The sequence below is a fragment of the Panulirus ornatus genome, chromosome 8 (genome assembly GCF_036320965.1).
Source record: "Panulirus ornatus isolate Po-2019 chromosome 8, ASM3632096v1, whole genome shotgun sequence".
NCBI classification, from domain to species: Eukaryota; Metazoa; Arthropoda; class Malacostraca; order Decapoda; family Palinuridae; genus Panulirus; species Panulirus ornatus.
Window position 1 is genome coordinate 14,671,340 of NC_092231.1, and position 26,543 is coordinate 14,697,882.

A 26,543-nucleotide genomic window follows, 5' to 3' on the forward strand; every position below is an offset into this window, starting at 1 on the left:
CAGATCCCAATTTTTTATGTGTAATGAAAGTGAAATAAGAATGTAGAAAGGGAAAACTCTGAAGTACACTCATGCATTTGGCACTACCAGTGGGAATTTCCCCTCATACACAAGCAAACTTTGAGCCATCTATAAGAAGTACACTGGAACCACTGAGACTTGTTATGTATATTTCTTTTTACTCAAGGATTAGCACCCTGCCAATTTTCAAAGTCAAAATATGAAATAGATATCTTTTTCACTTATAAAAATGCCTCTGCACATAGGGTTATCTTATTTCTACAGCATGTTGCAATGAATGGGTAAATTACATGAAAGATTACATCATAAAGAGTAGGAAATCACTTAATGGATATCAGTCACACTTTAAACTCTCTCATTCAGATGTCCAGTTTTATGTCAAGACTGAGTTTTCTGTTTTTTCACATCGCTGTTACAGCTAGTAAATGTTAGGATCTTCTTACAGATAGTTACAGGAGTATAATTCATTTCTACATGAGAATTTTTTTAGCTGCATAGCTCAAAGCTCAAAAGGTAGGAGAGCATGTGAGGATAGATGCACTGGTTATTGACATTAAATAAGGATATGTAGACAGAGGAATGCTACTATATTTGTACTCCTTCAAAAGGCTAAGTTTCTTGACATAAGAATAAGCTGATGGAAGCAAGGCAACCTATTCCACTTTGGAGAACTGGAAAACATCCTTGAGTCTGCAGTCTACAAAATCTTCCTGATACTGGAATACTAACTGTATGATATTTTTCTCTGTCGTTATGAAATATCTAGTGAATGAAAAATAAGATTAGATACCGTCTTTAATTATTTCACTATCAGAGGAAGAGAATTCAGTATTGGAACTGGGTATTTTATTTGGCAACTTAAGAATGTGAACCTGATCTTTCATTTATTACCTGACAATTATGGTGTACTGGTATTCCTTTCATTTGATTAGGAAACACTATTAGATATAGATGGTATTTCAAGAAATGTTTAGTCGTATATTTTATAGTGACAGCAAAGCAGAATAATATCATTCATCTCCTACAGCTGTTGCAAAAATAGGTTTAGTTTTGCATCCCAAGAGAAGCACATCTAGTGTTTACACAGCTTGCATCTCCATTTACAGATTGGGATTACAAGCTAAAGAAAGTTTATCTACTTAAGTATATTATTTCTTGCCCTTTTTATCCCACTCTTTTTGAAAATCATTTTCTTACCATTGGTGACCATTTTCAGGGTGACACCTGTGTTCTGAGTATAATAAGGTGGCAAGGCAGTCTAACAGTTTGCCAGCAGATGACATCATAACTTGTTTTTCAAAAGGCAGACTTGAACTAGGCTCATACTGCTAAATGGGTTGTTATCTTAGACTAAAGGGCATTTATCCTTACCAGAATGCTAGGGGTTAGAGAATTTTGTCCCCTAGGGATTAAGAGATTTTTCAGCCTGTCGGATACCACCAGCAAAGAAAAGTTTTTTAATCTTCAAAGCTCACTTTTCTTTGAATTCACATATTTTATGTGAGTGTTGCTAGTGTCAGTCACAGATATTTAGCTCTGTAGTTTAGAAAATTCAGTCTCAGCCTGGTCAGTGTTGAAACTATGAAAGCATCTTTGCCCACTTGTCCACCCCTTTTGCTAATATCATCTCTAAATGATGTTTGACTTGCGTAAGCATTGTTATGACATGGATGGAAGGGCTCTAAATTTATGATCTGATTTTTTTTTATTTAGTCAACCAGGCTTCTGACAAGCAGATTCTTCTTTGCTGGTAGTTGAGGAGGTCTTCATTTTGTTATGTTCTGACTTCTGGTTCCATTCACTGTGTGCATACTTTCATAAGACAGATTTTGAGGCACAGGTCTTTGTAGTTTACAGATTGATAAGGCATAGAAAGAAATCTCTTTTAAAAACAATTTTCTCTTTTTGAAAGGGAAATGAATTTTGTTGTTTTTTGGAAGTGCAAACTTGTCATAAGATATGAAAATTCAGAATTAGACAGATTGTGAATATTTATATTTTGGTTTGATGATTTCATGATCAGCAAGTCAGAGGAAAATATTAGTCATATAGGTATTAGAAATATTTACTGTGATGTATCAGTTATTACTGATGTCAAGAATAGAAATATATTTTATAGGATGATTAGGAATGGACGTAAGGTAAATTAGGACAGAATGAGAGTACCTTTAGATGAGGGTGAGGGTATGATTAGGAATAGACATGAAGTAAATTAGGACAGAATAAGAATGCCTTTCAATGAGAGTGAGGGTATCATTGAGTGTTCTGTATTTTTTGTTGTAACCAGTTAGTTTTTGGGAAGGATTATGCATGGATCTACTTATTGTAAAGTACAAAAGAAATTATATTTAACAATATGGAGGAGCTCAAGAGATATTGACATTGCATATATAGCCACTTAAAGATTATTACAGTACCAGTATTTGTACTTTACTCAGCAAGGGATTATGACAGTAACTAAGATTTTTTTTTTTGTGATGATTATAGATGGTGAAGTTTACCTTGATATGCCTGATTTATTAGGAAATGCTTTTCATTATCTATATAGCTGTGATACAAAATGCCCATTCTTTCACTTTTACTCGTTATTTGTAGAGCTTGAATTTCTGGTACATAAGCACTTCAAGACTTAATAAATTTTTGAAACTGCTTGCTAGTTACCAAATTAATCACTTATAATTGTATCTGTGTCTTGGTTTTATTTTCTACATTAGTTTTCAGCAGATGAACATATATTGGATGATACCTTGTGGAGGGAAATTTTTCTCATGATTTTATGGTTGCCCTTATTTGCTTCATCTCTGTTCACCAGGTAAAAATTTTGCTTTAATCTATAGAATAACAACTTTTATTAATTTTCCTTCTTCATTCTTTCTTCCTATTTCCTCCTCCTCCTTCTCCTCATGTAAACCTGCTAATATCTTAACCATTTGATGTATTGCCCTTATATGTTTGCATTGGTGTTGCTTTTCCTGTAACATTGTAATATTCTTTATGTTGAAATGCTCATTGAAACTTTTTTTTACTCAAATTTCATGTATTCTTGCATTACTGATGTGTTATTTAGTATGGAAGATGAGCTAGTTTTAGAAACTATGTATGTTGCTGTTCCTAACTCTGATAGGCCCATGCCTATCTCTGTAGTTCACCTACCTAAGAAACTTTCCTCAGTTTCTGCACCACCCTCTTGCCCATGGTCCCTCAGCCATTCTCATTATCGAGGCTCAAGCTCGAATTTCTCATCACAAATTCCTTCACATCATCCTTCCCAGTGGCTTGACCTCATGGTAAACCCAATCTCAGATGAGGGGAAGCCTCCTCCAGGGCAGGTAGCACTCACTAGTGCAAAGCGAATGATTCGTGGCTTGCCATTAGTGAAGAGGAAACGCAGTGCTACAGTTACTCAGCACCCTCCTGTATATCTTCAGCGCAACTCATCTCTCCAGCCAAGATCATCGTCTCAACCATATCACACCTTAGGTCTCTCCAGGAGCCACAAACTAAGAGGTCCATGGTCAGTACAGAGCTCACACTATGGGCATCAGAGTAATCACCAAGGCTGGTCAGGTTTACGTCCTGGTAATCAAGATAGTCTTGATTCCATTAGAGCAGGATTACGCAAAACTGCTCAACGAATGATGAAATTCAGGGGAGGACTAGAAAAATCACAGAGTTTTGATGTGGGTAACAGGAATTGCCACCACAAAATGCCACCCTTTGGTAAAGGGTCCCACCTGAAGAATAACACTAAAGTTTATAGTCCCATGGGACGTCTACTTAGTAGAGGGCATGACAGAGCTAAGTGTACAAAAGGGAGTTGGAAGACTCAGCAGTCACTTACCTCTCCAGAAGATTCTGTTGAGGACTGGGATCTGGATTCACCAGATATTGTAGAGGTCATAGGTATGGAAGAGGATGATACTATGCAGTACTCTGATGATGAAGATGAAGGGCATGAAGTAACTAATATAGAATATTCTTATAAGACAATGTCCACAGCTTTTTCAGATCCTACTTTAAATAAAAGTATTTATGCTAAACATCAGTTGAGTCATCCACATGATCCTTTAGCCCCAATACAGTTTATATCCTCAGATGAGGACACTTGCAGTTCAGAGCCTTTATCCTCGGACTTCAGTAGTCCAGAACATGAAGTGAAGTTGCCAGCCACTGGACAAAAGTTTTACTTGAGTGAAGAAGAAATTACATCACAGAGTTCTGTGGAAAGTCATTTTACTGGTCCTGTGGATGTAAATGATTTGCAGCATGTCTCAGAGCGATCAGTAAGTGATAGTCGTCTTGTTTGTACTGAACCTGTGGAAAGTGACATGGGGACATCTGGAATTACAGTGTCTCAACAACTAATTAAGAGCCACTCATTTGGAGGGTGTGAGAGACAGAATATCATGTTGAAGGCAGGACAAAGATTTGAAGATATATACTTGATAACAGATTCCTCTAAGGATTTTTCTGTAACAGTCAAACAGCTGAAAGAAGACAGAATACCCTTGCTGGCCCCGTATGATTCATGTACCAGAACACAAGAAAGAAAAGTTGGAGTATATTCAAGTGAGTCACCTGTAAATTTTGAAGAAGAAAAAGAGAAAACAGTGTCTTCTATAATGGATCAGAAGTCAGTTATTAAAAAACCTGATATTGTAAGAAATATTGAATGGAAAAAGACAGACCTGAATCTGGATTTATATTCATCCCATGTGTCTGCTTTGGGTGAATTGTTGCCGGTAGTACCTCGCATTTCTCAAGGCCACCTTCCATCTATTGCAGTTATTCCTTCCACTCCAGTTTTACCTCCAAAATCTCAGATTTCAACCATCCAGTCCCCTGAAGTGGCTGTCCAGCATAATGTGCATGAATTCAGTTGTTTATCTAATACTAATTTTTCTTCAGATGATGACAGTGGAGGTAGTACTGGCAGAGATGCTACTTTGTCTGCCATATCTCCTTCATCCTCTTCAAGTGCTTTTGATAACCTTTCTGTATCTAATACTAATTTGTATGATTCAGCTTTCTCCTCATCTCACTTGCCTTTACCATCTCAGTCCCTACCTATTTTACCAGTCTTATCTCCCCCAGTCCTTACCTCTCCATCCAGTTTATCATCCTTCTCCTCTTCTTCCTCTTACGAGTTTCCACAAGTAGCCAGCAGTTTAAGCATGGATAGTGGAGATGTGCTTCAGTGTGCTTTAGATGTAGCAGCTAAGTGTCCCTCCCATCCTGTGTACATCTCTAGCCTAGACTTGCTAGTGGAGGCCCGGCCTGGCTCAGCATCGATGATAGGCTCTCCCAAGCGCTCGTCTCGTAGTCGCCATACTAGTGGCTGTTACCCCGTGTCCAGGAGCCCGTTACCCATCGAGACTGATGGTTCCAAGAGTGATGGTGGTGTTGGTGGATGTCCAACAGGGGGTGGAACCACAGCTTCAACAAACGGGGGTGTAGTCACCAGCTCTCCAACTCATTCAGGCAAACTGGCAAGCCCTGCTCGGACATCAGGTGTCTCCATCAACAGACGGTCATCAGACTCTGACCTCTCCATTACTCCTAAGGGTTAGTTTACTTATTTCAGATTTTATTAATATTATGTGAGCAGTTTAAGGAAAATTGAAGTGAAAATGCATGAAATTTTTTACAGTATACCTTATTCATGTGTATCTTCTGGATATATATTTACTGTGTGTTGGTTCAGTTTCTCAGACTTCATGAAACACAGACTTCATTCCTCTTTATGTTTTGAGGGAAACTTAGCATTCATTTTATTTCTCAGTTCACCCAGTCTTCAGCTAACAAAATTCCTGAAATGCCTGAATCCTTGGAGCTTTTAGTCCTAATCATGCAATTAGTAAATTGAAAGTACTTAAGTGTAAAGTACAGGGAAGTGCAGTACAGGGTGGATTGTGACACTGCATCTATAAGTTGTGGAAAAAGTGATACAACATGAAGTGAAGACTTGAGAAAAATATTGGAGGAGAAACAGAGTTTGGATGGAAAAGCTGAACCTTCCTGTTCATATGATGAATGGAATTACATAAGAGTGTATAGTATGAAGTACTGAATAGAAAAGTCAGAGGAGGGTACATTTGTTATGAATAAAATTGAAACACTTGAGGACCTTTGAAGACAGTGAATAAGAATTAGAAAAAAGCACAGACTATTCATTGAGGAGGTAAGTGAAAATGAAAAAGAGGCATATGCCAACAACAATTTGAAAAAGCTGAGGCATTGATGGAGCAGTGAGTGAGATCGTGAAGAGTGGAAGTGAAACTGCTGTGGAATGGATCTCAAAATTCTATATGGAATCATAAATTAGGTCAGATCGTTGATGAATGGAGGAAAGCAATAATTTTTGATCCATTTAATAAATCAGAAATGAGTAAAAGTGTTGTTAAGAACTATAGAGGAGTAAGTTTTCTTTGCAAACATAGCAAAGTGCATGGCACATTTGTGATTGACACTGTTCAAAGGATTAGTTGTTGGTGAAGAACTAGGTAGGTTTAGGAAAGGAATAGAGTTTATAGGTTAGATTTTTGCACTTAGATATTTAGTAGAGAAAGTTACAGAGAAAAAGGTGGTGGTGTATGCAGCACTTATGGATTCAGAAAAGACATACATTAAAGTGAATAGGAAAGTGCTGTGGGAGATTTTCACTGTGTTGTACATGGAAAACTTGAATGCTGTTGTGAGCTTTTGTAATGGAAATAATGCATAAACTGTCCAAGGCTAACTTTTGAATTTAACCTGTTACCCTACACTGCAATATTGGTTCACTTTCCTTTTTCTATAGGTATTACTTTGGTTTTTGCTTCTGAGAGCTGGCTGCTTGTGAGCCTCACCACTAGGTAGACCACACAATACTTGGCAAACTGCTGTGTCATGTAAATACTGTGTGGTCATCGGCAACTGAGGGGTGGGCCGCATTGATAACTGCTTCTTTTCCTACACATGGAAGCTTTGGAACTCTCTACTTTCTCATGTCTTTCCCAATAACTATGACCTCACACATTTTAAAAGACAGGTTTTTTCACTTCTTCCAAAATTTGTATGTACTTCCCATTGTCTTTTCTTTTTCCCTTTCATTATTCTCTCTATATCTCAGTTATGGCCTGGCTTTGATGTGGACTTTTGTCCTTGACTGGAGCCTTCAACATAAAAAGAAGGTTGTCGCACAATATGAGTGAGTGGTTTTAAGAAAATATGGTAGTGCATCAAGGCTGGAATGTCAGCATGGTTATTTAATGCATTTATGAATAGGGCATTTTGTGAGTTGAGAAAATGGTAGGGCAATTCTGATGTAATTCCCAACCTTTGAGAAATAGAATGAGAGTTTCCATAGTTTTTGTTTGCAGTTGTTGATTTTTAGCTAACTAAATCAGAGGAAGAGCTGGAAAATGTTATTGGCTATTTGGAAGATATTTGTAGGATTAAGATGCTGAAAGTGAATGCAAATGAAAATAAAAACTTTTTGTGTGTAAAAGCTTTTACACCATCCAAAAGTTTTCCCCTATATCTGACAAAGCATTCCACTCATCTCTTCTCGTAGCTTTCTCCAGATTCATAAAAGCTGCATACAACTTTTTACCTTTCACAAAATACTTTTCCGTGGTCATCTTTACTACAAAAATCTAATCCACACATCCCCTAACTTTCCTAAAACCCCCTTGCTCTTCACTTGTTCTTCATTCAGTCACTTCCATGACTCTGTCAGTTCATATTCTTACATACAGTTTTTCTGGTATACTTAACAGACTGATTCCCTCATAATTGCTACATACATCCTTAGCACCTTTTCCTATGAATAAAGGAACAGTAATACCTTTCACCCAATCCTCAGGACACAACCTTCTGTTTCCATGCAAAATTTCATATAAGATGTATCCACTATATCACACTTTCTCCTCCATGCTTGAGCATTTCAGCCATAATCCCATCCACTTCAGATTCCTTTCCTACCTTCAGCTTCATTATTGCCCTTCTTACCTCCCTCTTTGCTATCAGCCCCTGCACTTGCATCTTCCTCCTTCCATCCTCCATATTCATGCACATAACAACTGCTGCCTCCCCTTCTCCCACATTCATTAGTTCTTCAAAATACTCTTTCCATCTTCCTTTCACTTCCTCCTTTTGCTTCAGCAATTCCCCTACCTTACTTCTCATACCAACATTTCCACTCTTACATCCACCTCTTTCCTTTTTCACCTCCTTCTAGTATAGTTTCTCATTATCCCAAAACTTTTCATTTAACTTTCTTTCAAAATCTTCATCTACTCTTTCTTTGCTTTCCTCTATCAGGTTCTTAACATTCTGCTAACATATTTTGTATTCTTCCCTCCGCCTTTGCTGAATTTCTGCTGGTACATATGTATTGAGCAATCTACCATATGCCTTTTTCTTCTCTTCTGCAGCATTTCCAATCTCTTCTGACAGTACATTGCCCTTTTTACTCCTGTATCTCACTATTTTGTGTGCAACTACTGATTCTACAACCTTTAATAGTATTTCTGTAAACATTTTAAACACCTCAGTCACACACGACAGCATTCCTACATTCACTGCACTTCCATCTAAGTTTTCAGTTGTCTAGTTATCTTCCTTTCATGCTCCTCCCTGTATTTTCCTGATTCATTTTCTTGCTTGTCAACACTTTTACTTCTCCATTCTTCCTTACACCATACCTCCACTTCTATCTGATCCTTATCCCCACAAGAACTGCAAAATGGTCAGTCTACAAAGAATCCTCTCACAACTCTAACATCCCACACAGCCTTTCTCAATCTTTCATCCACTGCCACATAGTCAATCAAAGCCTTTTGCTCTTCTCTTCCATCATTTCTCATCCATGTATATCTGTGGATCATCTTGCAATGAAAAAAGGTGTTTGCAAGGAATACACCCCTCTCAGCACAAATACCACATGATAGCTTCCATTCTCATTTACTTAAGGCACTCCCCATTTTCCTACTATCTAACCAGTTCCATCACATTCCACTTTCGCATTCATATCACCCAATACAACCATGTTTCTCTCATTCTCAAAATCATTTATACAGTCATCCACCTTCCTCCAGAATAGCTTCATTTCATCCCTACCTCATACAGTCTTCATATTCACAGATGCATATACACATACCCATGCACATTTCACAGTCCCTGTCTTTCCTTTCACCCCCCACTATTTTTGATCCATTCCATCCATGCTCTGTGACTCCCTTCCATACTCTTGGTGATAACAGTATTGCACATCCTTCTTTTCCTCTTCCCCAATAATTTTCACTCATTCCCATCCATACCACACCTCCTTCCATGCCCTCCCATAACTTGCATTCATCATTTCCAGTCATGTTTTACATGAATGAAATTTTTACCAAACAGGTGGCAGCTTGGCTGGAAGTGGAGGCTCATCTGGTGGTGGTGTAGGAAAGGGGGGAACGCTCACTGGAGTTCACCGCCCCATCATGACTCAGGAATCATTTGACCTGCTTGAATACCCTTTCCTTACAATGAAGACATTCCCTCCAGGTTTTATCTTGAATCTTGGTATGTAATTACATATTTTTTACTATTGCTGATCATAGTGCTAAACTCCTTTCATGTGCAGATGACTTCACAGTCGCATCATAACACTGAAGCAACAACAAACATGCAACACTACATTATGCAGTTAGAAGACTGATTCACCCAAAAACAGAATACTGTATCTGCATCACTCCCTTCAGCCTAAAGAAACATAAAGCCAGCCTGTACCCTTCCATTTCCCTGAATGTCAACCACTCTCACTGAACAAAACTCCAGCCATAGTGGGTATCACATATAACTTTCAAATGACATTCATTCCCCATTCCACAAACATGAAAACAAAGTCAATAAAAAAATTAACAAAACACTTACTTGAACTAGATTTGAGTATGAAAAAAACACCCTCATGGTCCTGAGTCTTGCGCCTCCACCCACTCCAGATCCATCCTACCACAGCACTCACCCATCCACTTACAACTAGTGTAAGAAATGTATATACTTGTTGTGACAGAATGCACTGTCATCAAGATGGAAGTGCAGTTTTTACCAAAATGATTCTGAATAGCATATCTTGAATTTGTATTCAATGAATAATTCTAAATAAAATTTTGAGTTGAAAATGTAATATTGATAAGTATATGAAGGATTGGCGGAATGCGTGCATAGTGCCATTGTACAAAGGCAAAGGGGATAAGAGTGAGTGCTCAAAGTACAGAGGTATAAGTTTGTTGAGTATTCCTGGTAAATTATATGGGAGGGTGCTGATTGAGAGGGTGAAGGCATGTACAGAGCATCAGATTGGGGAAGAGCAGTGTGGTTTCAGAAGTGGTAGAGGATGTGTGGATCAGGTGTTTGCTTTGAAGAATGTATGTGAGAAATACTTAGAAAAGCAAATGGATTTGTATGTAGCATTTATGGATCTGGAGAAGGCATATGATAGAGTTGATAGAGATGCTCTGTGGAAGGTATTAAGAATATATGGTGTGGGAGGCAAGTTGTTAGAAGCAGTGAAAAGTTTTTATCGAGGATGTAAGGCATGTGTACGTGTAGGAAGAGAGGAAAGTGATTGGTTCTCAGTGAATGTAGGTTTGCGGCAGGGGTGTGTGATGTCTCCATGGTTGTTTAATTTGTTTATGGATGGGGTTGTTAGGGAGGTAAATGCAAGAGTTTTGGAAAGAGGGGCAAGTATGAAGTCTGTTGGGGATGAGAGAGCTTGGGAAGTGAGTCAGTTGTTGTTCGCTGATGATACAGCGCTGGTGGCGGATTCATGTGAGAAACTGCAGAAGCTGGTGACTGAGTTTGGTAAAGTGTGTGGAAGAAGAAAGTTAAGAGTAAATGTGAATAAGAGCAAGGTTATTAGGTACAGTAGGGTTGAGGGTCAAGTCAATTGGGAGGTGAGTTTGAATGGAGAAAAACTGGAGGAAGTGAAGTGTTTTAGATATCTGGGAGTGGATCTGTCAGCGGATGGAACCATGGAAGCGGAAGTGGATCATAGGGTGGGGGAGGGGGCGAAAATTTTGGGAGCCTTGAAAAATGTGTGGAAGTCGAGAACATTATCCAGGAAAGCAAAAATGGGTATGTTTGAAGGAATAGTGGTTCCAACAATGTTGTATGGTTGCGAGGCGTGGGCTATGGATAGAGTTGTGCGCAGGAGGATGGATGTGCTGGAAATGAGATGTTTGAGGACAATGTGTGGTGTGAGGTGGTTTGATCGAGTAAGTAACGTAAGGGTAAGAGAGATGTGTGGAAATAAAAAGAGCGTGGTTGAGAGAGCAGAAGAGGGTGTTTTGAAATGGTTTGGGCACATAGAGAGAATGAGTGAGGAAAGATTGACCAAGAGGATATATGTGTCGGAGGTGGAGGGAACGAGGAGAAGAGGGAGACCAAATTGGAGGTGGAAAGATGGAGTGAAAAGGATTTTGTGTGATCGGGGCCTGAACATGCAGGAGGGTGAAAGGAGGGCAAGAAATAGAGCGAATTGGAGTGATGTGGTATACAGGGGTTGACGTGCTGTCAGTGGATTGAACCAAGGCATGTGAAGCGTCCGGGGTAAACCATGGAAAGCTGTGTAGGTATGTATATTTGCGTGTGTGGACGTGTGTATGTACATGTGTATGGGGGGGGTTGGGCCATTTCTTTCGTCTGTTTCCTTGCGCTACCTCGCAAACGCGGGAGACAGCGACAAAGTATAAAAAAAAAAAAAAAAAAAAAAAAAAAAAAAAAAAAAATATGAAGAATTATCCCTGAGGCAGGGGAGAAAGAATTCTACCTCTGTATTCCCTGCTTGTTGTATCAGGGGCCTGGAGACCTTCCCCTTCTTATATTTCAGTTTCTAAAAAAAGGATACAGAGAGTGCTCATCCTCCTCAAAGTCTCAGATTGGGGTGTCTGAATGTGTGTGGGTGTAACTAAGATGAGAAGAGAGGAGAGATAGGTAGTATGTTTGAGTGGAAAAAAACTGAATGTTCTGGCTTTGAGTGAAATGAAGCTCAAGGGTAAAGGGGAAGAATGGTTTTGAAATGTCTTTGTGGTGAGAAGGCAAGAGCCGAGGAAGAAGTCGCACTGCTTTTGAGGGAGGAGTTGTGAGTGTGTGATAGAGTGAAAGGAAGTAAATTTCAGATTGATTTGGATGAAACTGAAAGTGGATGGCATGAGATGTTTATGCATCTGGCCATGAGAAGAAAGATCATGAGAGACAAGTGTTTTGGGACATGAGAGGCAAGTGTTTTGGAAACAGCTGAGTGAGTCTGTCGGCAGTTTTAGTATACAAGATCAGATTGGTGATGGGTGATTCAAATGCAAGGGTAAGTAGTGTGGCAGTTGAGGGTATAAGTGGTTCTCATGGGGTATTCAGTATTATGAATGGAAACGGTAAGGAGCTTGTGGAGTTGTATGCTGAAAAAAGACTGATGATGGGGAATACCTGGTTTAAAAAGAGAGATATAGCAAGTATACGTATGCAAATAGGAGAGATGGTCGATGGGCATTTTTAGGTTATGTAGTAATTGAGAGGTATGTAAACGAGAGACTTTTGGATGTAATTTTGCTGAGAGAGGCAGCTGGTGGGATGTCTTGTGGAGGTAAGGGCGAAGATTTGTAAAGGTTTTTGAAAAAGAGGAGACAATGTCAGGGAGAAGAGAGTGGTGGGAGTAGGTGAGCTTGGAAAGAAGACGTGTGAAGAAGTACTAGCTGAGATTGAGTGTAGAATGGCAGAAGGTAAGAGCAAATGAAGTGAGGGGAGTGGATGAGGAATGGAAGGTATTAAGGGAAGCAGTAATGGCATGTGCAAGAGATGCATGTGGCATGTGAAAGGTGGGAGGTGGGCAGATTAAAAAGGTAGTGAGTGGTGGGATGAACAAGTAAAGTTGGTAGTAAAAGAGAGGTGTTTGAGTGATACTTATTGGAAAGGAGTGCAAATGATTGGGAGATGAATAAGAAAAAGTGACAGAGATATTTATAGAACTCAAATGTTCTGATACAAACACTGGAAAAGTGCAAACACAATTGATTTGCATTGATGCAGTAAAGATTAGAATAGTGCAGTAGCTTACTGACATATTTAGCAGCAATGACTGTCTGAAGTCATACTACCTGTGACACCTACAGTGGATTTTTAACCAAATACAGGTAATTGAGTTCTGTGTTTTTGTAATTAGGGAGAGGTGCTCTCTATTGCCAGAATAGAAACATGAATAACATCTTCTTTAAGCCTTTTTTTTTTTTCATCTTGCCCAGCTGCACAGGGATACAATAGCAGTAGCAGAAGGGTTTTAAGGAGTTACATCATGTTATTTATATTGATAGCATAAAGTATTTTGTTTGCATTTTGACCTAGACATTCCCCATGTTTAGGGTTGCCATAGTAGAAGTTGATTGTTTTCCTTACTCCAATAGGTGGGACAGTGAGTGCTCGATCTGTGAAACTCCTAGACCGTCCCCATACCCCAGAAGAAGTAGAGACTCGTGACAACTGGTGGACACAACTCAGAATGGAAATTCGCTCACATGCTCGTGCTTTGGCTTGCAATGTTGTTCTTGGGTATGAGGAATTCACCACTATTAGGCAAGTAGCTAATTCAGCTGCCCTGTGCAATAAAAGATAAAATATGCATGCTACAGTCGTATGTACCAAGTATTCTTAATGCATTCTGTTGTATTTAGTAATAACATTTCTTGTGTTACATGTTTATATTTGTTTCCAAAACACTTTCTTTATCCTATGTTTCTAACCCTTTGATGATTTTAATATTGATTGGTAAATTTTATTTTCAGGTTTGGGAATGTTAGTGGAAAAAGTATTAGTATCAGTGGGACATTGTATGTATTTACTGTAGATAGAAATGGTTAGATATTACAGTTAATCATTTCCTTACAAAAACTTCCCTTGTCGAGTTAAATATGAGACATGAGAACAGAACTGCAAGCTAGTGGGCTTTAAGTGAGTCATATTTTTCATTAAAAGGTATTTTTTTAGATTACCTCTATCATGTGATGACTTTCATGAAGAGTAATATGAATTGATTACTTTTTTCTGTGTGTGTTTTGCTTGGAGCAAATGGCTGATATATCTCATAATGGCCATATACCTTGAAAATCACACTCAAATTGTATTATATTTCTATTGATAGAAACAATCCATTGAATTAGTTGAGAAGTGTTTTGTTTTGAAATGCAAGTTTTCTTGTATTTTTCATTTGATACACATGAAACTGGCTCTGTACACTCAAGTGATTGAAAAAAAATTTATCAGTGTTTGGGACTTTGCTATTAGTGAAAAGTCAGCCTCATGAAATAATGCATTCAGATTTTTCCTTAAGAAATGAATGTTTCTCAAATTTTAGATTAATATATGTAATTTCTTTTTTCAAAATGACAACCCAGCTGACTTTTCTCTTGGCACTGCAAAACCTAATACCCTTGCTTTTATTCACATATACTCTCAACTCTATCCTTTCACATACTCTCCCAACTCAGGGACCAACTTTTGCAGTTTCTCACTCAAATCTGAAACCAGCACCATTCATCAACCAACAACTGACTTACTTCCCAGGCCCCTCCACCCCCAACAGACTGCCTACTTGCCCCTTTCTCCAAGACCCTTGCATTTATCTTTCTCACCACCCCATCTATAAACCAATTAGACTTGATGACACACACCTCTGCTGCTGGCTGACCTTCACCTTACCACTAACCCTCCTCTCGACCTATTTGCACACATATCTTACTCTCTTGATAAATCTCCTCACTGCTTATTATAATTTTCCTCCTATAACATATATGTGTAACAACTTCCACAAAGCATCACTATCAACTCAGAATGTGCTTTCTCTAGATTTATGATTGCCAAATACATATTCTTCTGCTTTATGTATTTCTCACATGAAATTGTCAAAGCAAGCACGTGATCCACTTATCCTTTTCCACTTTTGAAATCACACTGTCCCTCTCCAGTCTGATGCTCTGTGCATGTTGTCACACTCTCAATCACCACTCTTTCATAGAACTTACCAGGCACACTCAAATTACATGTCTGTAATTTGAACATTCTTCTCTGTCACTCTTGCCTTTATGCAGTGGCATTATATAAGTATTTTGCTTTTATGGTGCTGCCAGAGTGTAGCAATGATCAGCATCACTGCAAACTTTGACAAACTTGAGAATGTTGATAAAATTTAGTTTCAGATGATGTTCATATTAATAGTGTTTACATTTCATCTGTAAAATGCCAACTGCAGAGCCGTTACTGTTACGGAAGGAGGTCACTTTGTAGCACTTATTAGTATAAGAATTGACACTGTCTTGAATGGATCTCCATTGTCACCATGATATAATGACCGCTTTTAAATGAATATTTTGTTTAACAAACATTCCTCAAGAACATATATTGCCCCTTATAAAAGGTTTCCATATACTGAGAGTGTCTGGAATCACTGGGGCTGTACTTTTTGAGCACAGATAGGAGAGCTTTATCATCATCTATACATGGCAAATCCTAGAAAGCATGAGCCCCACCTTACTGTCAAAAATAACTTTCTATTGGCATAACTAGCACAGCAACTTGAAAATAACTTTCTGATGGCATGACTGGCACAGACAACTCTGAAGAATACTACCACTGAAATCCGAAGGTGCTATATGCATAAAAAGAGAGAACGCCTTAAATATCCAGGACCTGAGAAACTTTTACACCTTAGCTACAATCATTAGAATCGCTATTTGATGCACAGCGGATAAGTTTCAGAGTGCTCTGGACAGGTATTTACAAAGTTTCTCAGATTTGCTAGGCTGTGGAGGCCACATGGAGCTTGCAGGCCTTGACATCCAACTGCTTGGTAAACCAACAACCCAACCTAGCAGCCTTGGTCCAGCTTGGGCTGTTGGGGTAGAAGGTTCCTATGAACTTCATCAGGTAGAGTTCCTTGAGGCATGCAACAGGTGTGTTGATGTTGGAATAAGCACAAACACCACCTTTGAACTGGAATCATGAGTGGAGGTTATAGTTAGATATGAAAAAGGAACTAGTGAGATCATCAGAAGTAATATGTTAGGAGAGGTATGTACAAGACAGATAGTGTTCAACTGAGGGTAGGTTACTAGAGACCCCATGAATGTTGGTATGGTGAAAGAAAAAGAGGAAGGTCTTACAGAGAGGGAAAGTTCATGGGAGGGGCCAGTACTACTACTGCCAGAGCCCTCCCTCTCATTGGCAGTAGAGTCACGCTGAAACCTGAAGATTATTTGCACCCCATGATGCCGGGGACTATGGGCCGTAGATTTAACTGGACTCTGTCATGATGATACTTATGAATGTTTAAGTGGACCGGAAATGGCAATAGTACTCATGCGAAGAAAAAGGTAATAATAATAAGCAAGGTTTGAGTAGGTGTATTATGCTTGTAAGAAGATAGTAGGATTAGCTTGGTAGTCCCGTTTTGATGAGACAGAAAGTAAGACCAATAATCCTTACATGGAGAGTGTAAGATGGTTCTGGGCACCACTTTAACATTCCTCAGTCAGAAGGTTAGAGTGAAGAGAAAATAGCCATTTACTTGAACCATAAGGGTTTAGTGAAGATGGCCATAAAGTCTGACTTTTGAGGGTGTAATGAAAGTAAGGGTACAGGAAAGATTAGGTTATTGTGAAGGTGGTCTTTGAAATGAATAAAGGTATATTAAGGGTTTAGTGAAGGTCAGTTTGGTGGTGTGGTGACCATGATGGGGAATGGTAACACAAAGGGAAACATGTATTTAGTCACATTGGTATTTCTAATTCCATGCTTTATACTCAGAGAAATAGCTGAAAAATGATATGTAGATAGTGCTGAGGCTAGTTAGCTGAAATACTTTAAGGTTTCTCTAAGTGACGCTGCCATGGTTTAACTGGCAGTGGCTATCTATAGATAAGTTTGGTTATCTAGAAGTGTCTCAAGATGAAACCTTAAAATTTTTTCCTTATAATGTTTAATTATATGTATGATTTAAATTAGAATATTGAACTGAAGCTGCAAATGTGACAGAATTATCTGTGGGCAAACATTTTTCAAAGAGTCAAATAAACCTCATTAGCAAGGTAGCATCAAGAACAGATGACTGAAGCTTAGAAGGAATAATCCTCATTTGGCTCCCATCTCTGTTCTGTCTTTTGGAAAAGTATAAGAGGGAAGGATTTCCAGCCTTCTGCTCTCACCCCATTTAGTCACCTTCTGGTTGTTGTAGAAGGCGACTAAGTGGGTGGGAGCAGGGGGCTGGAAATCCTTCCCTCTTGTTTTACTTTTACAAAAGAAGGAACATAGATGGGGCCCAAGTGAGGATTTTTTCTATCTCAGGCTTGGTCATATGTTCTTGATGCTACCTTGTTAATGTGGGAAATGGCAAATCTCTATGAAAAAAAAAGAGGTATGAAACCACTATGAAATTAAGTTAAGACTTTTTTGTTTTTTTACATAATATCTCCCTGGAGGGGAAAGTTTTTAATTCTATCATTAATGCTGTTAAGCCTCTTCTTAGCTTCCACCAAATCTTATTAGAGGTAAAGCCAAGGCTCAGGTCAAAACTAACAGCAAATATTTGTTGTCTAATTGAAATAAGGTTAGTTAAAGATAACAACTTGTAAGAGGAATTCACATATAATTGTTTACTATAGTCCTTGAAAGATCATTCCAAGGCTTCTGCATGTCATTCAAGGTAGAGCCTAAGAAGTCGAATTGATCCTGTGGGAGATTTCATGAATATGTCAGATAAGTCTATGATAAAGGGAAGAGGAAAGAGTAAGAAAAAAGTGATAAAAAAAAATCTTGACGAATAGGTATTTGAGCTGATCCTTTAGGGCTGAACTCGCATTCAAAAGGACTTTTTTCTCAATCAACAGTCATTTTTTAGACTATTTATGTGATAATTATAATTGCTGAGGTAATGATATCTGTAGTAAGAGAAATGAAAAATCAAGAAAATTAACTTTTCTAAATTGATTAGACACTGTTTGGAAGCCAGGGGTAATTTTACGCTAAAAAGATTTAACCTCTAATCAGTAGATATAGATAAAAAGGAATGATCAACTACATCAACAAAATGTAACTATCATGTAGCAGCTTCAAATCCGAAAAAGGTTAGATGAAAAATGGTAAATATAAGCCTATAAAGACACACAGTTGAAAGCAGTTCCAATAATAGCCCATGGAACCTTGTAACAAAGAGAGTTGACCCATATACTGAATTTGCAATAATAAAAGGAGTTTCAGAATATACTAGGGCTTGAAGACCATAAAGTGAAGCCCTTGAAGAATAGTTGATAAATGCTTTGAAATGCCTGGGAATGGCTAGAATCAATATTAGAGTATTGGGCTCAGGTAACTGTTGCTATGAATGAAAGAATAGTTGCATTTAGTCGTGGACTTTGAAATGGATGAAATGGTTGAATACCTGTAGGGGGTCAAGAAATACCAATTTCTGTGGCTGGTAACAACCTACTGTAAAAAAAAAAAAAATACACAAATAAAGAAAAGAATACAAAACTTCTAAAAGAGTAAGCAAGATTATCCCTCAGTATAGGTCACTTTTTAAAACTAATGTGTGTAATCCTTGATAAGTGGCTTCCTGAGTTGCTTAATCACCACTGAATTTTCATGAGTAAAGTAGTGAGTAAGCTTAGAGCTAATATGATGTTGAATTCTTGGAATCACTTTACTAGGCCTTTTGTTAGTATTATTGCTCTCATTGATTCTCTAGGAGGTTTTGGGCATACCTCTACTAGTTGAATAGTGTAAAATCATAGGAAAGAGACATTAGGTAATTTCACATGTTTACAAATTACTGTATGCAGTGAAAAAGTAATATTGAATGATTGCAACAGCAGACTCTAAGAGTAAGAGGAGAATTTACGAAGAAATAAGTTAACAGTTATAGTAGATGATAGAATATGGGGGCAAGTTTGACTTAGCAGTGTTAGTAAAATATTGCCAGTCATTATGTATACTACAAGTCTGACTGCTAGGGTACTTAGGGAAATTTGATTTCTAATGGAGTTAGTAAATACAGTAAAAAGTATTAAAACCCTGGATGCCCTCTAAGGTACTAGATGGGCAAATATATGTTGAGAGTGCTTTAGTCATCCATAAACTATTAATTAGAATAACTCAAACTAAGAGACAAGGAGATGGTGTTTTAGTGAAATGTCCCAATCAGGTAAAAATGTATGGCAGAAGGCCTTAAGGGTTGTTTAAAACAATTGATCTAAGCAAAGAATAGATAAAAGGTTTACTCTGACATCAGAAGAAATTAGAGGTGATTTAAATTCATTATGAAGAGTTTCAGTTATGTTGTACCAAACAATAATTCATCTTGATGGGGAAACCCAGTACATAAATGGTAGAAAAGATTGCAAGTAGAAGTTGTCAGTCAGTTTGAAGAAAGCATGGGAAGAATTAAAAGCTATGGGTGGTTTGGGATCTTTACATTATAACAGATGGAACCATGAGTCTACTGAAAATGGGTAAGTAGTCACTAATCAGAGAGCATTTGGTATTTTTTTCATTATTAATGTGTTACCAATTTTGTCAGATTCATCACATATCCTCTTCTAAATCAATGCTATTTTCATTCATATAAGCACATTTTCTCATTCCATTGTGTGCCTTTTTCCATCTCATGTATTTCAAAAACTACCTGATAATATATGAATTTGTAGTGGTAGGAAAAATGAGCAAATCTAGTTGCTTGCAGGAAATAGGAGAGAAGCCCCCATTTGCTACAAGTGGTTTGGCACTCTTATCTTCCCAAATGCTCAAGGGAGGAGTCATTCCTGCCCTACCAGTCCATAGAATATACCTTTTTGTGTAATATTCTAGTTTAGTCACATCTTCATGGGCTGCAGGGTAAAGTCTTTTTCTAAGTACAGTACTCTACTAAGATAAAACACATTTATTTACCATTCAATACATTTTGAATTTGATACAATGCATCACAGATAAGCCCTTTATCTCATACTTACAGAGAATGATAGTTTTGAGTTTGTTTTTTTATTTCAAATAGTGTGCATGATTTTTGTAAGTAAGGATAATTACTGGAGGCATGCTAAGAATAATGAGAGAAATTCAGTTATATCAGAAAAGCAATTCTTATATTTATCAGAAAAGATGATTTTGTAATTAGAATTCTTTCTCCCCTATCCCCAGGGATAGGAGAGAAAGAATACTTCTCACGCATTCCCCGCGTGTCATAGAAGGCGACTAAAGGGGACGGGCACAGGGGCTAGAAACCCTCCCTCCTTGCATTTTAACTTTCTAGAAGGGGAAACAGAAGGAGTCATGCGGGGAGTACTCATCCTCCTCAAAGACTCAGATTACGGTGTCTAATGTGTGTAGATGCAGTCAAGATGAGAAAAAAGGAGAGTTGGGTAGTATGTTTGAGGAAAGGAACCTGGATGTTTTGGTTCTGAATGAAACAAAGCTCAAGGGTAAAGGGGAAGAGTGGTTTGGGAATGTCTTGGGAGTAAAGTCAGGGGTTGGTGAGAGGACAAGAGCAAAGGAAGGAATAGCGCTACTCCTGAAGCAAGAGTTGTGGGAGTATGTGATGTAGTGTAAGAAAGTAAACTCTAGATTGATATTGGTAAAACCGAAAGTGGATGGAGAGAGATGGGTGATTATTGGTGCCTATGCACCTGGTCATGAGAAGAAAGATCATGAGAGGCAAGTGTTTTGGGAGCAGCTGAGTGAGAGTGTTAGCAGTTTTGATGCACAAGACCGGGTTATAGTGATGGGTGATTTGAATGCAAAGGTGAGTAATGTGGCTGTTGAGAGTATAATCATTGTACATGGGGTGTTCAGTGTTGTAAATGGAAATGGTGAAGAGCTTGTAGATTTGTGTGCTAAAAAAGGACTGGTGATTGGGAATACCTGGTTTAAATAGAGATGTATACATAAGTATACGTATGTAAGTAGGAGAGATGGCCAGAGAGCATTATTGGATTACGTGTTAATTGATAGGTGCATGAAAGAGAGACTTTTGAATGTTAATGTGCTGAGAGGGGCAACTGGAGGGATGTCTGATCATTATCTTGTAGAAGCGGAGGTGAAGATTTGTAGAGGTTTTCAGAAAAGAGAGAATGTTGGGGTAAAGAGAGTGATTAGATTAAAAGAGCTTGGAAAGGAGACTTGTGTGAGGAAGTACCTGGAGAGACTGAGTGCAGAATGGAAAAAGGTGAGAGCAAATGACGTGAGGGGAGTGGTGGAGGAATGGGATGTATTTAGGGAAGCAGTGATGGCTTGCGCAAAAGATGCTTGTGGCATGAGAAAGGTGGGAGGTGGGCAGATTAGAAAGGGTAATGAGTGGTGGGATGAAGAAGTAAGATTGTTAGTGAAAGAGAAGAGAGAGGCATTTGGACGAGTTTTGCAAGGAAGTAGTGCAAATGACTGGGAGATGTCTAAAAGAATGCGGCAGGAGGTCATGAGAAAGGTGCAAGAGGTGAAAAAGAGGGCAAATGAGAGTTTGGGTGAGAAAGTATCATTAAATTTTAGGGAGAATAAAAAGATGCTTTGGAAGGAGGTAAATAAAGTGCGTAAGACAAGAGAACTAATAGGAACATCGGTGAAGGGGGTTAATTGGGAGGTGATAACAAGTAGTGATGAAGTGACATGGAGATGGAGTGAGTATTTTGAAGTTTTGTTGAATGTGTTTGATGATAGAGTGGTAGATATAAGGTGTTTTGGTCGAGGTGGTGTGCAAAGTGAGAGGGTCAGGGAGAATGGTTTGGTAAACAAAGAAGAAGTGGTGAAAGCTCTGCAGAAGATGAAAACCAGCAAAGCGGCCGGTTTGGATGGTATTGCAGTGGAATTTACTAAAAAAGGGGCTGACTGTGTTGTTGACTGGTTGGTAAGGATATTTATTGTATGTATGGTTCATGGTGAAGTGCCTGAGGATTGGCAGAATGCATGCTTAGTGCCATTGTACAAAGGCAAAGGGGATAAAGGTGGGGGTTCAAATTACAGAGGTATAAGTTTGTTGAGTTGAGTATTCCTGGGAAATTATATGGGAGGGTATTGATTGAGAGGGTAAAGACATGTACAGAGCATCAGACTGGGGAAGAGCAGTGTGGTTTCAGAAGTGGTAGAGGATGTGTGGATCAGGTGTTTGCTTTGCAGAATGTATGTGAGAAATACTTAGAAAAACAAATTGATTTGTATGAAGCATTTATGGATCTGGAGGAGGCATATGATAGAGTTGATAGAGATACTTTGTGGAAGGTATTAAGAGTATATGGTGTGGGAGGTAAGTTGCTAGAAGCAGTGAAAAGTTTTCATGAAGGATGTAAGGCATGTGTACGAGTGTGAAGAGAGTAAAGTGATTGGTTCTCAGTGAATGTCGGTTTGCAGGGTTGTTAGGGAGGTGAATGCAAAAGTTTTGGAGAGAGGGGCAAGTATGTAGTGTATTGGATGAGAGGGCTTGGGAAGTGAGTCAGTTGTTGTTCGCTGATGATACAGCACTGGTGGCTGATTTGGGTGAGAAACTGCAGAAGTTGGTGGGTCAGTTTGGTAAAGTGTGTGAAAGAAGAAAGCTGAGAGTAAATGTGAATAAGAGCAAGGTAATTAGGTTCTGTAGGGTTGAGGGACAAGTTAATTGGGAGGTAAGTTTGAATGGAGAAAAAGCAGAGGAAGTGAAGTGTTTTAGATATCTGAGAGTGGATTTAGCAGTGGATAGAACCATGGTAGCGGAATTGAGTCACAGGGTGGGGAAGAGGGTGAAGGCTGTGGGAGCGTTGAAGAATGTGTGGAAGGCAAGAACGTTACCTCAGAGAGCAAAAATGGGTATGTTTGAAGGAATAGTGGTTCCAACAATGTTATATGGTTGTGAGGCATGGGTTATAGATAGGGTTGTGCGGAGGAGGGTGGATGTGTTGGAAATGAAATATTTGAGAACAGTATGTGGTGTGAGGTGGTTTGATTGAGTAAATGATAAAAGGGTAAGAGAGATGTGTGGTAATATTGAGAGTGTGGTTGAGAGAGCTGAAGTGGGCTTATTAAAATGGTTTGGTAACATGGAGAGAATGAATGAGGAAAGATTGACAAAGAGGATATATGTGTCAGAGGTGGAGTGGACAAGGAGAAGTGGGAGACCAAATTGGAGGTGGAAGGATGGAGTGAAAAAGATTTTGAGTGATCAGGGTCTAAACATACAGGAGGGTGAAAGGTGTGCAAGGAATAGAGTGAATTGGAACGATGTGGTATACCGGGGTCGACGTGCTGTCAATGGATTGAACCAGGGCATGTGAAGCGTGTGGGGTAAATCATGGAAAGTTTTGTGGGGCCTGGATGTGGAAAGGGAGCTGTGGTTTCGGTGCATTACATGTGACAGCTAGAGACTGAGTGTGAACGAATGTGGCCTTTGTTGTCTTTTCCTAGTGCTACCTCGCATGTGGGGGGAGGGGAGGGGGTGTCATTTACTGTGTGGCGGGGTGGCCATGGGAATGGATGAAGGCAGTGTGCGAATGTGTACATGTGTATGTATGTATATGTCTGTGCATGTATATGTATATATATGTTGAAATGTATAGGTGTGTATATGTGCATGTGTGGGCATTTATGTATATACATGTGTATTTGGGTAGGTTGGGCCATTCTTTTGTCTGTTTCCTTGCGCTACCTTGCTAACGCGGGAGACAGCCACTAAGTATAATAAAAAAAAAAAATATGAATGGACATAACTTCTTTTGAAATACTGTATTGAGTAAGTTTGCAAAAGGTGGCTCAGTATTATTCAATGGCAGACTATCCACCCAGTTTAGGATATTGTACCTTTCAAGATAATGAGCTCAATTTGACATTTTTTTATTTACTTGGAAGCAGTTGAATTAACACATTTGTATATTTGCTTTAACCTAAATAAGTATTTTTATCCCACAGTGATGAGGTGTGTGTGCTTAATGCAACAGGCACAGCTGCAGTAATTAGCCTTCATTATCTTGACACTGACTCCAGTGGAGGATTGGCAGGTATTCCCAGGCCCTTACGAGACCCCATGACACTTTCTCTTGACCGTAAAGACTTTGAGCAGCAACAAGGACAACAGAATCAGCAATCAGGAAAATCATCAGTAGGCAAAGATGGGCAGTCAGGATCACAAGTGAGTCCTTGTTTTTGTTTTTGTTTTTTGTTTTGTTTGGAAAAGTAGGAAAAACAGAATATGATGTAATCTCTCTCAATATGAAATTTTGCTCGTAGGCAGCATTCTTCTTTGCTGAAGATAGACTGCTTCACTGATAGGTAATGTAAAAGGTATCAACTTGAGCTGATAAATGTAGGTGTAATTTCTGTATTGGAAATGAGGTGTGCAGATGGGCCTTTGCCACCATATTAGTTATGACTTTTATACAAGCAATAAATGGAAGGCAAGCTTCCAAAACAAACTGGCTGTCCCTCTCTCTAAGCCCCTGACAGTCTGAAACTTTCCTGTTATATGTCAGTTTTCTGATACTGACCATTCAAGTGAAAGCAGCGTATACTCATTTCCTATATGGAGGAATTCCTCCCTTTCTAGGTGCCTTCTGTCATAGGTTTTTCCTTTCAACCTGTCTACCACAGCAGTGACACTTTGCAAACAGATGATTGTCTCTCATAAGATAGACCTTTATATGGCCTCAAAATTGAAGGTACTGAAATTATGTATTGTAAAAGAATTTAAATTCAGTGACCAGAGGTCCAGTAAAACCACGTGTTTCACCTGCAATATCAGATCTAGGGCATTGTTGAATATGCTGATATGCATTTCACATTTTTGGTGTACAGTTCCTTTCTCTATATCTATTTCCCTGGTGTGCAGAATGACAGCAAATTACTTTTTTCTGAATCATTTGGGGATGCACAGAAAATGTCAAGTCCAATATTTTTTCTATTGAATTAAGATTTTACAATCATAGTTATTGTAATGATACACACTGGGCTTATATCCATTACTCTCTAACCACATAAACTCATTAGAATTTACATTTGAGTCTGGAGGTCCTGTACAGGACCAGCCTCCCATCCTTCCAATTACATACTCCTCCTTCACTGTTCTCTTTTGTATATTTTAGAGTGTAAGAGCACTTACAGGGACAGTGGGGGTACAGTACACCCTGAGAGATGTTTGGATAGGTCTAGTAGGGATGCCTAGGACACCACAAATGTGTCTCGTATTGAGTATGTCCCAGGAAAAAGGAGTGTTACAGTCCCCCTAGTGAAGGTGAAGATTTGTAAAGGTTTTCGAAAAAGAGGAAGCAGTGTTAGGGAGAAAACAGTGGTGAGAGGAAGTGAGCATGGAAAGGAGACTTTCATGAAGATATACCAGGAGAGATTGTGTGTAGAATGGCAAAAGGTGAGAGCAAATGAAGCGAGGAGAGTGGGTAGCAGGAGGTATTTCGGGAAGCAGTGATGGCATGCGCAAGAGATGCATTTGGCATTACAAAGGTAGGAAGTAGGCAGATTAGTAAGGGTAATGTGTGTTTGGATGAAAAGTTGAAGTTGCAAGTGAAAGAAAAAAAGGCAATTGAGTGGTAATTACAGAGAAAGAGTGCAAATGATTGGGAGATGTGTAAGAGAAAGCAGCAGGAGGTCAAGAAGGTGCATGGATTGAAAAAGGAGGCAAATGAGAGTTGAGGTGAAAGAGTATCATAAAACTTAAGGGGGACTAAAAAGATGTTTTGGTTGGATGTAAGTAATGTGCAAAAGACAAGAGAACAAATGGAAACATGAAGGGGGCAAAAGGGGAAGTTTTAACAGGTAGTGAGATGGAGTGAGTATCTTCAAGGATTGTTAAATGCGTTTGATGATAGAGTGGTAGGGGTTAGGATGATTTGGTTGGAGTGGTATGTAAAGTGAGAGAGTCACGGAGAGTGGTTTGGTGGAGAGAAGTGGTGAAAGCCTTGTGTAAAATGAAATACGGCAAGGTGGCTGGAGTGGATGGTATTGCTGTTTAATTGATTGGTTGGCAAGGGTATTCAGTGTATGGATCATGGTGAGGTGCCTGAGGATTGGAGGAATGCATGTGTAGTGCCATTGTATAAAGACAAAGGGGATAAAGGTAAGGTCCAACTACAAAGGTATAAGTTTGTTGAGTATACCTGATAAGTTGTATAGGAGGGTATTGATTGAGAGGATGAGGGCATATTTAGAGCATCAGATTGGGGAGGAGCAGTTTTGTTTCAAAAGTGCTAGGGGATGTATAGATCAGGTGTTTGCTTTAAGAAATGTGTATGAGAAATACTTAGCAAAACAGATGGATTTGTATGTGGCATTAATGAATATGGAGAAGGCATCTGATAGGGTTGATAGAGATGTGTTGTGAAAGGTCTTAAGAATATATGGTGTGGGAGGTAAGTTTGAATGGAGAAAAACTGGAGGAAGTGAAGTGTTTTAAATATCTGGGAGTGGATTTGGCAGCAGATGGAAACATGGAAGCAGAAGTGAGTCACAGGGTGGGGGAGGGGGCGAAAGTTCTGGGAGCATTGAAGAATGTGTGGAAGGCGAGA

At 38.9% G+C, this 26,543-nt stretch overlaps 1 protein-coding gene across 3 annotated transcripts in view; it reads left to right on the top strand.

The window, feature by feature from the left end:
• LOC139749842 (C2 domain-containing protein 5) overlaps window positions 1-26,543 on the top strand; it is a 222,235-nt gene that overhangs the window by 58,997 nt on the left and 136,695 nt on the right. Inside the window, exons 7-10 of one of the 3 annotated variants that reach the window (XM_071664154.1) lie at window positions 3,089-5,586; window positions 9,406-9,570; window positions 13,443-13,611; window positions 23,941-24,160. In XM_071664154.1, the coding sequence (XP_071520255.1) occupies window positions 3,089-5,586; window positions 9,406-9,570; window positions 13,443-13,611; window positions 23,941-24,160 (3,052 nt within the window). The remainder of the gene's footprint in view (window positions 1-3,088; window positions 5,587-9,405; window positions 9,571-13,442; window positions 13,612-23,940; window positions 24,161-26,543) is intronic. The other 2 variants (XM_071664157.1, XM_071664156.1) reach the window with 2 other exon arrangements.